Source organism: Mytilus edulis, chromosome 11 (genome assembly GCF_963676685.1).
Source record: "Mytilus edulis chromosome 11, xbMytEdul2.2, whole genome shotgun sequence".
Taxonomy (NCBI): domain Eukaryota; kingdom Metazoa; phylum Mollusca; class Bivalvia; order Mytilida; family Mytilidae; genus Mytilus; species Mytilus edulis.
In genome coordinates, this window is record NC_092354.1 from 72,533,553 (window position 1) to 72,550,296 (window position 16,744).

Below are 16,744 nucleotides of genomic sequence, written 5' to 3' on the forward strand. Positions count from 1 at the left end.
AAGGTGGGAAACAGTAACAAGGGGACCAGTTACAAGGCAATAATAAATGATGTTAATTAGTTATCTACTGATGGTGATGAATTACTTCTAATGTGAAATTAATTTACAACATGTGACCTGCGTTTTTTCAGGTGTTAATATCAACAGGTAAGTCAGAATTAAAAATATTTTTCATAAAATATTTTAAATTATAATAATTACTAATTGACAATCTTAAATTTGTTTGTACCATCATTGAATTTATATTGTTATATTTCAAATTTCGGTTCAAATATTTCCTTTTAAATTATATGCAATACATTTGCCAATTTGTGTTTTCTTAATTGACACATGTAGATTAACTTTAAACATTTTAGCGCTTCAATATGATATTTTAAATTTCAATTATATCAATTTTTGTTAGTCAGTTTGATGTTCAGTGACAGTGACGGTAACGTTACGCTTTCCTATTTTTGTGTCTCAACTCAATTATAACGTACAAGAAGCCGAAATTAATCTTTAACCTTTGGCTTTTACTATTTTTTCCGAATGTACAAAACGTATATTCACTTCAAATTATGAGACAGATCTGATTCCCATACAGAAACTTCTGAGAAATTCGGATTTCTGTGTGATTAAATTAGATATTCTATAGTATTAGGTCTAATTTTATAGAATATCCAATTTAATCACACAGAAATCCGAATTTCACATTTAACGTAGCCTAAATCAGGTTCGGCTTTTTTCTTGTTCATTGATACCATATTATTAAATTTTTGGTTGCACATTGCATGCTACTTGTAATGCACGAACTGCCTATCCTGCTGGAGATTATGAGTTCACACCTGATTTCTGATATCTAAACAAATGTTTGGAACAGAAAATGCTTATCGTAGTTGAGCTTACATACGTTTTTGACGAGTGTCGCGTATTGAATGCTTATGTACAAATATGTATATGGGAGAACAGTTGTTAGCCGTATCTGAACTCCCGAGTTAATCCGCTCCTACTTTGTCGCGTTGCATGAGCAAAGTTTATATTCATGTGTAAGTGTGAAGATGCAAATGTTTACCCTATCGGAGCACCTGAGTTCGTCTATGGTATTGGGTAGATATCACATTACTCAACATTACTCAATGTTTAGGTTCATTTAGCACATACTTACAACTTTTCGTCCAATCAAATTGCTTGAATTTGCCGTCTAACTTTCATAGTACATACTTTTTCGTGTACTAAGTAACTACGCATGAATGACCACAAGGGTAAGATTTCATTGTATCGTAATCAAGATATTGAAATAAAAATTGCTTCCGTCTATTTTGAAAAAAATGTTGTGTTCCAAATTAAACTAAATAGTTTGTTATAAATTAGTTTTCAAATAATTTTTTTAATTTAATAGTTCTATATAACTTGATTAGAGTACAATGCCATCTAAAATTGTAATAATTTATATCATCTTCCATGTAATTACTTTCTACCCCAAAATAGAGTGAACCATGAAACCCTGTGAAGGGAAATAAAAGCAATTTGATATATTTCGTCATGAATTGATATATTATTGGTTGCTTAATGTCCAGTGACAGATATTTCATGCATATAAACTATTCACTAGACTACCTCTGGGTACATACCATAGATAGATCCAATAATTTTTAAAGGGTTCCAACCCAAAATAAATGGGGAGGGGGTTCAACTGTATGTTCTTATTCAAAGCATTGATCATCCCAAAAAATAAGCGTTTTCCACCACCCTCTTTTGGATCTGCCACTGCAAACCATATATATGTTTTAAAATTTATCATGTATAGTAAAACACAGCTTTATACAAATATACCAATAAACATACTTACACAAACAACTACAATCTTTTCATTCTGGAGTCAATATCTTACAATGATAATAGTGAGTAGATTTACAAAACTACGTAAATGGGCTACAGCTAGTCATCCAAAACATATCAATAGACTAATTACAGGATTACTCAAGTTGTAAATATGTGCTAAATTGGAAAGTGTATAGAACGGTATATACTATGAAAATAAGAGCTTGGGGCAAAGCCCCTCGCTCTAATTTTCATAGTATATACCTTTCTATGCACTTACCGACACGTATTTGAGTATTGTTTTATTCTATATTTTAATTTGACCATTGTGCATTTTTTTATTGACTGGTATTTGATGAAAAAGTGAATCGATTAATAATGAATTGTATAACAGGGTTAAAATAGCACGAGGGCGAAAATGTCTAAGGTTCTTCCTTGGCCCCATTTCCCGAGAATGGTCCTGAAAAACTATGATAGCCTTCGGAAGGGGACGATGAATGAGAGAGATCAATATATCGTGCACGTAAAAAACGCACTTGGAAATTTAAAAAAAGAGCAGCATAAACCCACTACCAGACAGCACTCGCATTAGTAAAGTGGAAGGAGTTTAATATAAGTTGTAATAGTTTGCTTCCCAATTCACTATAAATAAATATGTTTAAACTAAATGTGTATATGATTCAATTATGATACTGTGTCATTTTTAAACCTGTTAATTTCTATATCTGGGATACGGACTAAATTTTGTTTAGAAGGTTTGAATGTGTAGGGAGTGCATCAATCGCCACCTACAAACTACGTCTTTGGGAGAATACTGACGTGCATTGATATCGCCAAAGATACTGTTTATGTATAACAAAACACATCTGAATGTTAGCAGGACAAAACTTGAAACTGTTTGTCCATCTGTTATGTTACAAAATAACTTGTCATCAATAACCAATAAATTTCCAATGAATTTAGGGCTTGTAGAACTTTGGGATGTGTTTTATGGAGATGGGTAACTTTCTATAGACTGATGTTTGTTTGCTGTCATCCCACTATATACAATAATATTCTTCACTTTGACTATATGCACAATGCAATCTAATTAAAACCCGATCTCTTATCTCTCTCATCGCGCCCGTTTTCTGATATTTCGCGTGGGAGCACGCGAAATATCAGAAAACGGGAGCAGTGAGATATCGCTTTTTAATTAGATTGTGCACAATGCTATAAAACATTAAAAACTGTATATATGATGCTGCTGCTCAATTTTTAATGTATTTGTTATTTTGACCTAGACGAAAATCGAAGCATCGCACTCCTACAATAAAGACAAGCACGCAATGAACATTTTACTGTCCACGTGTAAACAGGAATCCCAGTAGGTCTACTAAATACGTCAACTTTTTAATATCATAGACTTTCATTTTCAATGCCAACACATTGTTTCAATATTTCAAGAAAAAGATTGTAAACTGCTAGGTCTCTTATTAGCTTCCTCGGCCAGTTTATTATTGTTTTTTATTTGCTCGCAGTTCTCCATTGGTCATAATTCAATATTCAAATAGACTTATGTGTTTGTGAGTAAACGAAAAAGGTAACATGGCATATGATTCATCTACAAAAGAACAAATTATTTCACAGATCATTATTAAAGTATTTTCAAATGTCTGCATATTGTCTTTTAGTTTGATACGAAAAAATATTTATACAGGTAAGCAATGTGTGTCAACAACCATAAGAGCAATTGTTATCCCAAAATCTCGTGCAATACGACATTTCTTCACACTCAATAGTTATAATTTAAATATTTAAAAGGCTCGGCAAGGCTCGCGTTTTAAATTTTTAACTTTAAATGTCTCCAGTGGAAATATATCATATCACAAACGATGCAGTGGAAGAATTTATATGTATACAAAGGTTAAAAAATCGGAATCCACGATTTGTTGTGGGGTGGAATCTATATATATATATATATCTTATTAGACAGTTAACAAAGAGCAACTATAAATGACCACATCATTAACTGTAGATTAAGTGATGTCTGGTATCCAATTACATACTAGGTAATTAGTTCGTTACATGTAACCATTCACTAGTCTGTAATTAGCAAACGCATAAAAGAAGAATCTCTGTTGTCTGTTGAAATATTTTAAAGTCGGTAATCTACGCTGTGTTGACGTACGTAATAGGTAATGTCAACGCGTGAGAACTGGGTATATAAGTTAGTTTCCGGTGAATTACCTGAAGCTAGAGTTAAATTGGGAAATGCTTTGGATAAATTTAGTTTTTTGCGGCACAAAATTGCAATTTGTCGATTACATCCAATTTGATTTAATAAACTTATTAATATTGTACATATTTTTTGCTTTAAAACATAGTTGAACACAATGACGTTTTTAATTTGCTTTCCCTATACCCAACCTTAAACCATCGGAAGAAAACAAATCCAACTAAACTACACTTGTAATCCGTACCACGACAGTACATTTCCTGGCATATTTAATTGCAGAGAAATCTTTGATTTAGAGAAACCGAACTTAATGACTTTCTTCTAAAATTTAAGGTGACCACAAAAGGGTAAGTCTGTTAATAGTTACTTTGGTATTAACTCCTGTATGTACTTTCCTTATCTTCTTGCATTTCATAACATGCAATACATTTTTTTTCTTAAAATCAACTTTTCCATTAAGGTTTTTATTTTTTTTGGTTAATCAAATTCGACATGAGGGAACTTTTACCAAATACAAAAGTCTATATGAATGGGTTGAGTTTCACTTTAGTAAAGCGAATGAGTAGTGAAAATTGAAATGAAAGACAACCAGCTCCCCAGGCTTCCTCGCAAAACGAGTGTCGGGATATACATGTATCAACAACTGTTAAAAGCCCCAAATTTCAAATATGTGTGGTCGATTTCTGATATATGTAAACGATTTTCCCCTCTTTGAATAACATATTTTCGGATCGATTTATTACATAAGTATTTGATCCTCTACACTTATGGTAATTGCAACTGATGAAGACATTCAAAACCTTATGAGAGGACAAAGATGATTCGACTCTATATTATACAATGTGTCTTTGATTATTTCTTTTTTTTTTTTTGCAATAGATTAATAGATCAACCCATCGGAAAATCCCATGTTGAGACTGAACAATTATGTTTCTTGAGTCTTCATATATAAGAATTCTCTGGAAAAAAAGAGAGTTGTTTAGTCAAGATTCGTGACAGATTGTTAATAATGATACAGTCATTTTTTAAGGGGGTTCTATGTTCCCTTTCAAATGCATTGATCGTCGAAAAAGGGGTTCGTACCGCCCCCTCCCCCCCTAGATTTTTGGGCAATGTCTCAGATTCTAAAGTGTATAACAATCATCTATAACAACGGGTAGACATTTTTTAATGAGTGGTTCTAGAATAAAATGAATGCAGCTAAGGGTATTCAACATCCAGTAACTAGCACTAATAATACAAGATTGATTGTTGGGGGTTTTTTTTGGCAATTCAATTCAGTAGCAAATATTTCATTTATATTTAAGATGAGAAATATTAATAAATGAATATAAGAAATAACTGGCTGTTGTTATAATAGTTATCAAAGGTACCAGGATTATATTTTGATACGCGCGTTTAATTTCGTCTACATAGGACTCATCAGTGACGCTCAGGTCAAAATATTAGTGTCGGCTGTGATGAAAGAATGGAGATTTGGACTGTCACAGGAAATATGGATATATTGGATAAAGACACACTTTTTGCCACCCATGGACCCCCAAAAGAGTTATTGCAATGGTTTTTAACGTGAATAAAGCATGTTGATTTATCTACATGAGACGTCGAATGGGGTGTCCCCTCTTTGACCGGACCGCAGAATAATAAGGGATACTTTGGCTGGTTAAACTGCAGGTTGGGTAGTCAGACCAAACGGTACAATATTCTGTCTATTTCCAAGTCACCCTTACTAGATAGATAGATAGTTTATTCTCATAAAACCAAGCAAGTACAAAGGTTACAGAGAAGTTAAAAAAAATTAATATACTTAATAACAAAAATAAAAATGCATTAAAAATACATAAAATTTCGGATGAGATAACATATAAAAGAATATATATATATATACTTAAATGACTGAATCAAGATTTTGATAGAGTCTCAATTTGAATTGACATGATTCATTTGTCATTGTGCAATTACCGAAGAAGGATATCTGTTATCCGAAATATCTAATATTTGTGTATTTTATAGTTATTTAATGGTGATGTTGTACCCTTTTTGACTTGTTATATATATATATACTTATACAGTCAAATGTGAAAATAAAAAATTGTATAAAGAAATACTGTTTGTGCATAAGTATGATAAATAAATAATGGTTGTTAAGAAGGAGTAATCTTAGTATTAATATATTGTATACAATTGCAGAGGTTTCAAAGTGTCTTTAGTTGTTTTGAATTAAACAGTGTGTTAAATTTGATAATGTTGTGTTTGAGAATTAGTTAATTTGGAATAAATCTTCTTTCATCTTGTAAAGCTGGGCAAACAAAAATATAGTGGTATTCGTCTCCGATATACTAAAAGCTAAACTTATTAGGTCCACATAGATGTTTATATGTAGAAATCTCTAAACAGTTTTTTGTCCATCAAGTTTTTATAGTTGCCCTACCTGTCACTTTACAATTTAAAATGAACAATACAAATTAATATATGAACGTGTAATTTGTATTGCAATGCTAATTATTTTAATACGAAATTGCTCCGAACGTGTTAGACTAGCAGATCTATGAAGATTGATTATATATAGTTCATGATATTCAGCGCTATTGAGAATAATTTAAAAGCTTTACATAGTTCATAATATTCAGCGTTATTGAGAATAATTTAAAAGCTTTACATGTATTATACATTATCAAAGATTTTTTTACATGTGATTCGGTATATTTTTTATTGCAAGACGTTTGTCGTTAATGTTTTACAGTTTTACATGGATGCTCTGTTGGTTTTATGACCAAAGTGTTAGAAGTTAAAGCTACATTTGTAGATTGTAATTTTAGATATTGTATATCGATCTCCATGTAAAACTTAAAATATTAATCTGTCATAAAACAGAATATAAGTCACAGAACACTAATGTGTCAAGCATCACAAATCAAAGAATGTAAAAAAAAATGGGTCACACGGACAAAGGCATGAAATATCATGGCACTTTGAACCAGTTATGGGTTCTTTCTTTTAGGATATTTTCCTCTCTAATGTTCATCATTTTGTATGTTTTGGACTTCAATTATTTGATAAAGTTTAGAAAATGTCTTCTCTTTGACTTCACAATCTGGCTGTAAATCCTTTGCTGAAGAGAGGTGTCCGTTTTGCTCCTTGGGACGTATAAATACAAAGCCACCTGCGGTCGGAATGGGTACGTTAAATGTGATGTCTCGTGCAAAGAAAGCTTAATCTTTACATCATTTCATCTTCATAAATTGGCCGTTCTGTATCATATAACTCACACTATTTTGGCCGTTCTGTATCGTATAACTCACACTATTTTGGCCGTTCTGTATCGTATAACTCAAACTATTATGGCCGTTCTGTATCGTATAACTCACACTATTATGGCCGTTCTGTATCGTATAACTCACACTATTTTGGCCGTTCGGTATCGTATAACTCACACTATTTTGGCCGTTCTGTATCGTATAACTAACACTATTTTGGCCGTTCTGTATCGTATAACTCACACTATTTTACAGTAACATTGGCCACTGATTTGTTCAACAATTTGGTAAATAACCATAGCTCTATGAGCCTTAAATATGTAATACGACATGATCAGATCGAAATATGCGAATCCATGACCTTGTGTTGGTTTGCATTTTTAACAAACCCTTACTACATAAGTATCCTGACTTGGGACAGGCGCAACAATGTGAAATTTCAACACCCACCCCTACCCCCAACCGCCTAAAGCTCTAGCCAATGTAGAATGAAAAAAATACCTAGCAAAGGCACAACTAAATGATACGATGAGATCAGATAGAGATATTCGAATTCATGACCTTGTGTTGAGTTTTTTTTAACAAATCTTTATTACATAAAGATAAACCTACACATTCTTTTTAAAGTAATCACAGTTTAATGACCACTTTACTATTATTTGTTTTTGATTTGTCGACAAAAAACCGATCCTTAGATGGAATGGAATATTTATGTCTTACGGCGGATTAATTTGATTATAGTTCGTTTTTAATTTGACGTCACGCAATTTAAACTGTCTGAAATACACGCAATCGGATGGAAAACCCAAGGCCGCTTACGTCCATTCAGTACTAACTTATATCCTTAAGCTTATCATATAGCCTTCAACTACATGAACTATGTGCAAACACTGTGTCACAAATCTTAAGTAGACCCCAGAAAGCAAATGACTGCACAATCAAGAAAGAAAACCAGCAGCGTATACTCCTAAATGTATCATACGGCCTTCAAATATTTGCAAAAAATGTGCTGTGCCACAAAATAAGTTGAAATAGGCTCCGGAAAACAGAAAACGAGCATTATTTTTAACATTCCATTAGAAACAAAAGAATGTCAGAAAACAACAACAGGTTTATGTCTTAACCCCGTTGTATTAAGACTGAGGTTAAGTATAAGTATGCTCCTTTTTGAAAAACAATTATATACGGTGGTGAACCCTGTTAAATCCTAGGTAAAATTAAAATGTTTGTAAAACTAAATATTTCGAAATGCCAAGTGTTTCATTCACCAGACATAAACTGACTAAGACTGTTCGTTAATTTTTGTTTTCAATGCTCTTTACATTCGTGTTCGAATTTCCCTTCCTACTGTTTAGATTCAAACGCTTAGACGAAAGGCGCGTCTGACATGCCTAGTTATAAGGCTATATATTATCAAATTGGTACTATTTACTGTGCAGATTTCATTTTGTATATCGATATAAGATGTGGTATGAGTGCAGTGAGATAACTTCCCATTCAAGTCACAATTTGTAAAAGTAAACTATTATAGGTCAAAGTACGATTTTTAAAATGGAACCTTGGCTCACACCGAACAGCAAGCTATAAAGGGCCCAAAATTACTAGTGTAAGATTATTCAAGCATGAAATCCAAAACTCTATAATCTTTATAAAAAAGAGAAACGAGAATCACTTGTATGAATCACATCAACAAACGACATCCACTGAACATCTGGTTCCTGATTCCTTTCAAATTTTAGTTGTAGAAGACATCGTCTAGACAGATAAAAAGGGGCAGTGGGCTTGCGCGTAGGTCTTAGTTAACTTCCCTAAATGACGACCCTATACTAACTCAGGCTACGTAATGTTTGATGTTGTCTCTTTTAGCGGCGTTGGAATTTTGATCTCATCTGTTCTTCTGTCTATTAGGTTTGTTTCGTGACATATTAAAAGATATTTATCACATTTGCTTTAGGACATAACTTTGTGTTATCAGATTCTCTTCAAATCGTAAAATTATAATTTGTGGGCTTTCAATATTAGAATTTAGCCGAATGGCAGGTGCTTTTAATACCGATTTTTTACTAATTTTTTTTATGGTCATATAACACAGTTTTAGTGAGAACTGTGGCAAAGACCTTGAATGGTTCGCTGAACATGTTTGATGTTTGATTTATCAAAGAAACAAACTGCTAGTCTTACTGCACGAAATCAATCAGGCATGACACATACATTGTACCAGAGTTTTACCAGGGTTTTCTCAGGTTTCTAATTATTGCCAAGTTTTTTTTCCATTAAATGATTTCAATACTAATTATATGATGTTGGGTATATAAACATATACGGATAAAAGCACTAGACAAAAGAATGCTGCTTTTAAAACTCTTTTTTGTGTATTTAATTTTAAATATATATGTTTTGCAAGGAACCAACGCGGCCGTGAATTCTAGATCCACAATTAATCTTATTCGTTAATGCTAATGTTAATTGAGTTCATACGTTCTGTTCACAAATACTGTTTTCCCCCTTGGTTAGACAAATTATCATAATAATATATTAATATATTCCGAAGAGTTGTGTTTACAATTACCAAAGTATTTCCTTTGTTGGACATACAAATCATATAGTCCAGCGGGTAAGTGCAATATTTGGACAATTGACCATTTTATGGTAAAGGCATGACACTTTGCACAGTGTTAGTTATGATGCTTATAAACATTTTTGGATATGGAGCCATAAAAAAAAATCCACAATGGCCACCAATTTCAAAATGGCCGCCAACAGTAATGACGCAGAGTCCCCAAAAAATGGTTTAATAATTTATCATTTGAAAATAATAATAACTGTAGATCTATTCCGAATGGACATAAACATCATCATAACTGTAGATTCTATTCCGAATGGACATACACATCATAATAACTGTAGATTCTATTCCGAAGAGATTCAAATGTTTTCCTTAGTTCGATAAACAAATCATAATAACTGTAGATACTATTCCAAAGAGATTCCCTTCAAATTGATCCAATCGCTGTCATTAATACTGTAATGCATACTAGATGATTAATGTTTTCAACTGTGTCTTTGTCTCTTGTTCAAACATTTTGTAAAATTGAACATATCATGGATCAGTTATCATTGACGGAATTGTAGCCAAATGTATGGAACGCCGTAATGTGTTTAATGTTTAATGTTAAGATGCATAATTTATGAACTTTACAAAACGTTAACTCGAACTATCCTTTGTTTTGCATTAAATGTGAGCAATTTCTAATTAGCAAATACCCATGAGGAATAAAATAGTGGAAAAAAATGTAATGAATTAGTTAGATAGAAAACAACCAGAGGCAAATAAAGGTACATTTCAACTACATGTATATAGTATAAGTACTTTTATGTTCCATGAAATTTAACACTTTTATGTCTATCATTTAAAATTAAGGCGAATAGTCTTAGATCAGCAAATTTGCTGTCACCAATTGTGTTCCGACTCTGCAGGATTCGAACTTCTCGTTCTGTTGTATATGTCAACACCGCCTGTTCTTTGATCGGTTGTTATGTGTTCTGACCACATGACAAACTACGTTTTTTGTTTTAAATATTATAGCTTCCATTAGGCTCTCGTCGGCTTTACCTAGAGGGTTAATACAGTGCATGTAATCAACAGTAACATTAGAGACCCCCCATATACATTCAATTAAAACCCATTATCATAATTTTAACCAGATTGACTCAAATTCTGAACTTCAAACTATTTAAGACCCCAGTATAAAAGATATATTGTCTAGTGTTGTAGACTTTATAAAGCAACCCTTTGAAATGCAAAAATAAGGTCCACAGTGGTCAATTGTCGAGTATATACTTATATTATATTTTGAATATTAACTCGACCTGTTTAACTCTTTTTCATGTATTATATGTTTGATTGTGTATACTATGTTTGCATTTTAATCCGTGAGGCTATTACTTTTTTGCAATGAAATAATTAAAAAACTGAATATGTACATGTATATATAGCGAGTCCTATACAAAGTGTGTAGTGCATGTTTTTACATTGTATATTACATGTACTAATAATCCGATTAAATATCAACAATAACTATTGTTGTCAGATTAAAGAGAAATACAAATCATTGAATAAGTTTAAGTCATCTTGTTAAAACCTTAATAGTCGTTAATCTTTAAAACAGAAATGCAGGAACGTCATTATGTAGAAACAATTTGGGACGTAGTGTCAAGACTTTTGAGGCTCTGAATGGGGTTACGCAATAGAGGAGATTGGGCAACAAGTGCAAAATAAAGGGGGGGGGGGATAAAAGAAGAAAACAATTGGGTGCTTAAATATGACGAATAGAGAATAACAGGCAAAATTTATAAAGAAAAGAGAAAGTGGCTTAAAGAATTAAAGACATATAATCAACGACAGGAGAAAGTGCGGAGAATTTAAATCTTAATTAAAATACGGAATTACAGCTTTTCATTAGTTTAAAACTATTTTATTTTCTTTTTTAGTAGCAAAACCTTCTAAACTTTAGGATATTGTTATTTCTTGTATTTAAGGAATACAACATTTTCTTAACATGTTTTTATAAAAATTATCATTTTCAAACTTTTAGTTATCTTCTGATTAGCTGTCCATGTATCAATTTGTTTATTCAATATTTCTCAGAAATTTACAGTGAAATACTACCTTACACATTATGTTATTACAAAGAAACTTGAATTATGTTTAATATTAATACATGTGAGTGGGTAAGTTTCTCCCATCAGGAGCCTCGAGATCTTCATTAACTGTAATTCAAATTTGCATTCCTAAACGGTATCGTTTTTAAAAAAAATATGGTTTATGACTTTTGATAGCCTGTACACGCTATTGGGTTAGTGGATATTTGTCTCATTGGTAATCTTCATTTTTTTAGTTACTTTTCATTGTAAACACGTCAGGCGGTTGCGTTTCAACACATCTGTTCATAGAACTACACGTATAGAAACATTATCTCTTGTTGGAGAACATGTGTTGACTTCTAGATGTTGTTTGATTTCTAATTCTTGTATTTTTGGATTGCTGTCCAATTGTCCTATAAATTAACACAGATTATCACATCTCTTCTATGATTTCTATATTTAAACCATTAAATTTATATTTCAGATAATGTGAATGATGGGGGAATCAGAAAATGAGAAATTCATAAAGAATTTAAAGACACTTATAAAAAGACGAGACACTGAAAAAATAAAAACTTTAATCAATAACCCGAAATTTGAGGTTAATGTACGTGACGTCACGCAGGATTTACAGACGCCCATGATGAAATTGTGCTATAGTGAAATACCGGACTCAAGTTTAATGGCTATTATGGATTTACTCTTGGAACGCTATGCAGACCTTAATCTACAGGATTCTTCCGGGAAAACTGCGATGATGCACGCATGCTTGGCACGGAGAACGACAATAGCAGACTATATCATTAGTGATCCCACATCGAGGCTGGAAATGTTTGACTTTGATGGAAATTCCGTTTTGTCGCATGCAGTTAAAAGCATTGACTATATTATAACTAAACGGATATTAGAACATCCAGCTGGTATTAGTTTACTAGAAATATATAATAGTAATGGTAAGTCGACGGTATCTTGTGTAGAAAAAAAGGTTAATGCGTGAGTTTAAGAATTTAATGCATCCTGGGTAATATTTACAAAAGTGTTCAACAAAACGTCCTTATTGGTCAATAAACAGCTGCGCCATGAGCGCATGATACGCCCGACGTCTTGTGTGGAAGTTTTATGCAATAATCATAAATAGTTTCTGAGGAAGTTTTAAGCAATAACCATTTATTGTTTTTGAGACACGGCGGGACATGTAAACCCCCCCCCCCCCCCCAACCCTGTTTTTTTTTTACAAATATAAAATTTTGAATCAAACCAAAAAGTATACAGATCTTTAAATTAGTATAACAAAGAAGTGTGTACAGTTTCAAGCAATAATCATAAATTGTTTTTAAGATACGGCGCGACATGTAAAAAAAAACCTCCCCTTTTTTACAAAATTCTCAATAACTCAAAAATAAAATTTTGAGTCATCACCAAAAAGTATACAGATCTTTAGATTAATATAACAAAAAAGTGTGTAAAGTTTTAAGCAATACTCATAAATGGGTTTTGAGATACGGCACGACATGTAAAAACCCCTCCCCCTTTTTTACAAAATACTCAATAACTCAAAAATGAAATTTCGAATCATCACCAAAAAGTATATAGATCTTTAGATAAATATAACAAAGAAGTGTGTAAAGTTTTAAGCAATAATCATAAATCGTTTTTGAGATACGGCGCGACATGTAAAAAAACCCTCCCCCTTTTTTACAAAATACTCAAAAACTCAAAAATGAAATTTTGAATCATCACCAAAAAGTATACAGACATTAAGATTAATATAACTAAGAAGTGTGTAAAGTTTTAAGCAATAATCAAGAAACGTTTTTGAGATACGGTGCGACATGTGAAAAAAAACACACCCCTGTTTTAGTTACAAAGTGCCGTAACTCAAAAAGTTTAAATCTTATTTTCACCAAAAAGTATACAGATCATTTGACCAACATAAGAAACAACTATATTAAGTTTCATGAAATTTGGATAAGTCGTTCTTAAGTTACGGTGCGACATGTTTACGACGGACAGACGGACAGACGGACGGACGGACAGACAGACAGACGGACGGACACCGGACATTTGTATACCATAATACGTCCCGTCAAAATTTTGACGGGCGTATAAAAATGTCATAAACAATGAAAATTTAACCAATGACGTGACGTTATTTTTATTTTGGGGTACTAACAATGCAATTACCCATGATGCTTTAGCTTCTGAAACGGCCAAATCAGGATAGTGCTCATAGATATATGTTCCTCTTTTATTAAAATTGAGACTGAAAATAGGGAATGTGTCAAAGAGACTAAAGAGCAGGAGAGAGCCGAAGGACACCAATGGATCTTCAACACAGCAAGAAAATCCCCCACCGAAGGAGTGTTTAAGCTGGCCCCTAAACATGGTTACATGTAACAAAAGAGGGACGAAAGATACCAAAGGGACAGTCAAACTCATAAATCTAAAACAAACTGACAACGCCATGGCTAAAAATGAAAAAGACAAACAAACAACAGCACACATGACACAACATAGAAAACTAAAGAATAAACAACACGAACCCCACCAAAAACCTAGGGGTGATTCGTAACCACTCGGCATATTCCCGGAAAATATTTTCCATCTTCATTTTTTTTTATAAAAGCGTGTGTACAGTATGTTCATGTGTTGGATGAACAATTATTAGGATACAAGAACACGAAACAACACGTTACTAATGGTACCTAGTCTAAACAAGTGTTTAAAAAGAAATAGCTGTCCAATTTCCATAGAGAATACGCTCATGGTTCTTTAAAAAAAAAAGTTGTATTAAGTATTATAAATTTTCAATCAAAGTTACGAATAACATTTTACACACACACACAAACAAAAAACAACACGAGTTTCTATAAATCAACTGCTATCAAATGTATGTACTTCGTATGATTCTGAATGTACACATCATTTTTCAGACAATGATAATAGAGGATTGTTATCCAACGTTTTAACTTTTTGTGTCGTAGCGGCAGTTTGTCTCAAACGGAGCCATAGCCGTGACGTCATTGATGGTGGTAGACAAAACACACACTTTTTGGTTATCGTTGTATCATTAAAGGAAACAAACGAAAATTATCGATTAGAGAAATCAGAATTATCCTTCAGAAATAAAGAAAAAAATATTATGATTTCTTGAATGTAAGCTCATAACCTTATCGTATGGTACCAAAACAAATGTCATATACTGACGGCTTAATCAATGATTAAATGAATGTTCATTGGTTGTTAGTATTGAACGTTATTTTCAGCACTCTTGACTTATTCAGCACTCCAGACTAAAATGAATGATATTGAAGCACTCTTGACTAAAATAAATGATGATTGGTCGTTGGTATTGAATGGCATTTGCAGCATTCATGACTAAACTGAATGCTGATTGGTTGTTCGTATTGAACGTCATTTTCAGCACTCTTGACTAAACTGAATGGTGATTGGTTGCTGGTATTGAACTTCATTTTAACACTGTTAAATTTATCATGGCTGTTAGTTTATATAAGTTGCGGAAGCCGGAATGCTCATAGAGAAACACTGAATTTTGGACAGGGTAACTGGAAATCCTAATCAAAATTAGGATTGGAATTGAATGCATTTGCAAAGTACGTGTAACGATCTCACAGCCTTGGTGTTGACAAGCTAGGGGTGCTGTGGATGAACTACTAGTATCAATTGACCACTGCGACATCCCGAGTGATTTGGAAATATAATGTCCATCTCCTTTGAATTCTTGACTGAAACTTGCTGGTTTTTTTTTTAACTCATCAGTTCAATAATTCATGTGTGTGTAGCGACAGATAGGTTGAACATAAAACAAAATAAACAAATACATTTCCACTTTGTCAAGTTAAATAATAATTATTTCATGCATTACTGGTACTTATTTTCAAGCTTGTTTTTATATTTCAGGACAAAAACCATTACATATGGCAATAAAGTGTGGGAATAAAAAAATAATCAAAATAATAGAGCAGTTTGAAGCAAATATACCAAAAGCAAAAGTGAAAGAAAAACAAATGAAACTAGGATATGACCCGGTTCCTTCGATTTATTCACCCAGAACAGAGAGGAAACTTTTACTAAAACGAGGACCAGTTGATTCGTCTCTTGCTCTTCAATTGGAAACGTCATCTAAGAACGATAACTCCGACCACGCTTTGACATTATCGTCTGTAAAACTAAACCGTAGCAAAAAGTGTGCAAATACTATTTTGTCACCAGATCTTATCTTACCCTCAATATCCGAAAAGACTGATAAAAGTCGAACATGGAATATGGAATCTCCTCTAACAAGAAGAAAGGCAAGACGAAATTCAGTATCACTTCCGGACTTACGCGATTCACCTCTTGTCCAGTCAGGGGAGAATACTCCTTCTATGTTAGATTTAACAAATGGACCTGACGTTTACGACGACGATGATGACACTTTTATAAATACTGATCGTTCGCCTAGGAAAACGACCGAGAATATTCAAAACATTCGGAAATGTATCTCAGAAAATCAATTGTCTTTTCCAAGTATTATTAACAAAAACACAAGTAAGAATTCTCAAGTGAAACGAACTCTGACAGAATCAAGTATTTACAGCAATAGCGATGATGCTCTATCAAGAACAATGCAGAGATTACTATAATCGGTTCTATTTTTATCATTTTTGTAGTATAACTTAAACGTAAACAAAACGTAACATTTTTTTATCGCTGTACTATACTTTTTGAGGTATATCACCAAGACTTTTAACCGAACATGCCCCAGTTGCTGTTAAACCATTATATACAATACATATATAATCTCAAAGTATTGCATTCTGAT

General features: G+C 32.7%; 1 protein-coding gene across 1 annotated transcript; it reads left to right on the top strand.

Annotated features, from left to right (window-relative positions):
* Positions 1-12: 12 nt before the first annotated feature.
* LOC139496221 (homeobox protein Wariai-like) lies at positions 13-16,687 on the top strand. Its single transcript, XM_071284701.1, has 3 exons — positions 13-147; positions 12,404-12,872; positions 15,841-16,687. The coding sequence occupies exons 2-3, from the start codon at positions 12,413-12,415 to the stop codon at positions 16,563-16,565; spliced, it is 1,185 nt and encodes a 394-aa protein (XP_071140802.1). The 5' UTR covers positions 13-147; positions 12,404-12,412; the 3' UTR covers positions 16,566-16,687.
* The last annotated feature ends 57 nt before the right edge of the window (positions 16,688-16,744 follow it).

What these genes read in the sequence shown, in the direction of transcription:
- LOC139496221 (XM_071284701.1), top strand. Translation starts at nt 12,413, where the DNA reads ATGATGGGGGAATCAGAAAATGAGAAATTCATAAAGAATTTAAAGACA. An exon ending in AGAAATATATAATAGTAATG is followed by an intron (nt 12,873 to 15,840) that starts GTAAGTCGACGG and finishes TTTATATTTCAG; the next exon opens with GACAAAAACCATTACATATG.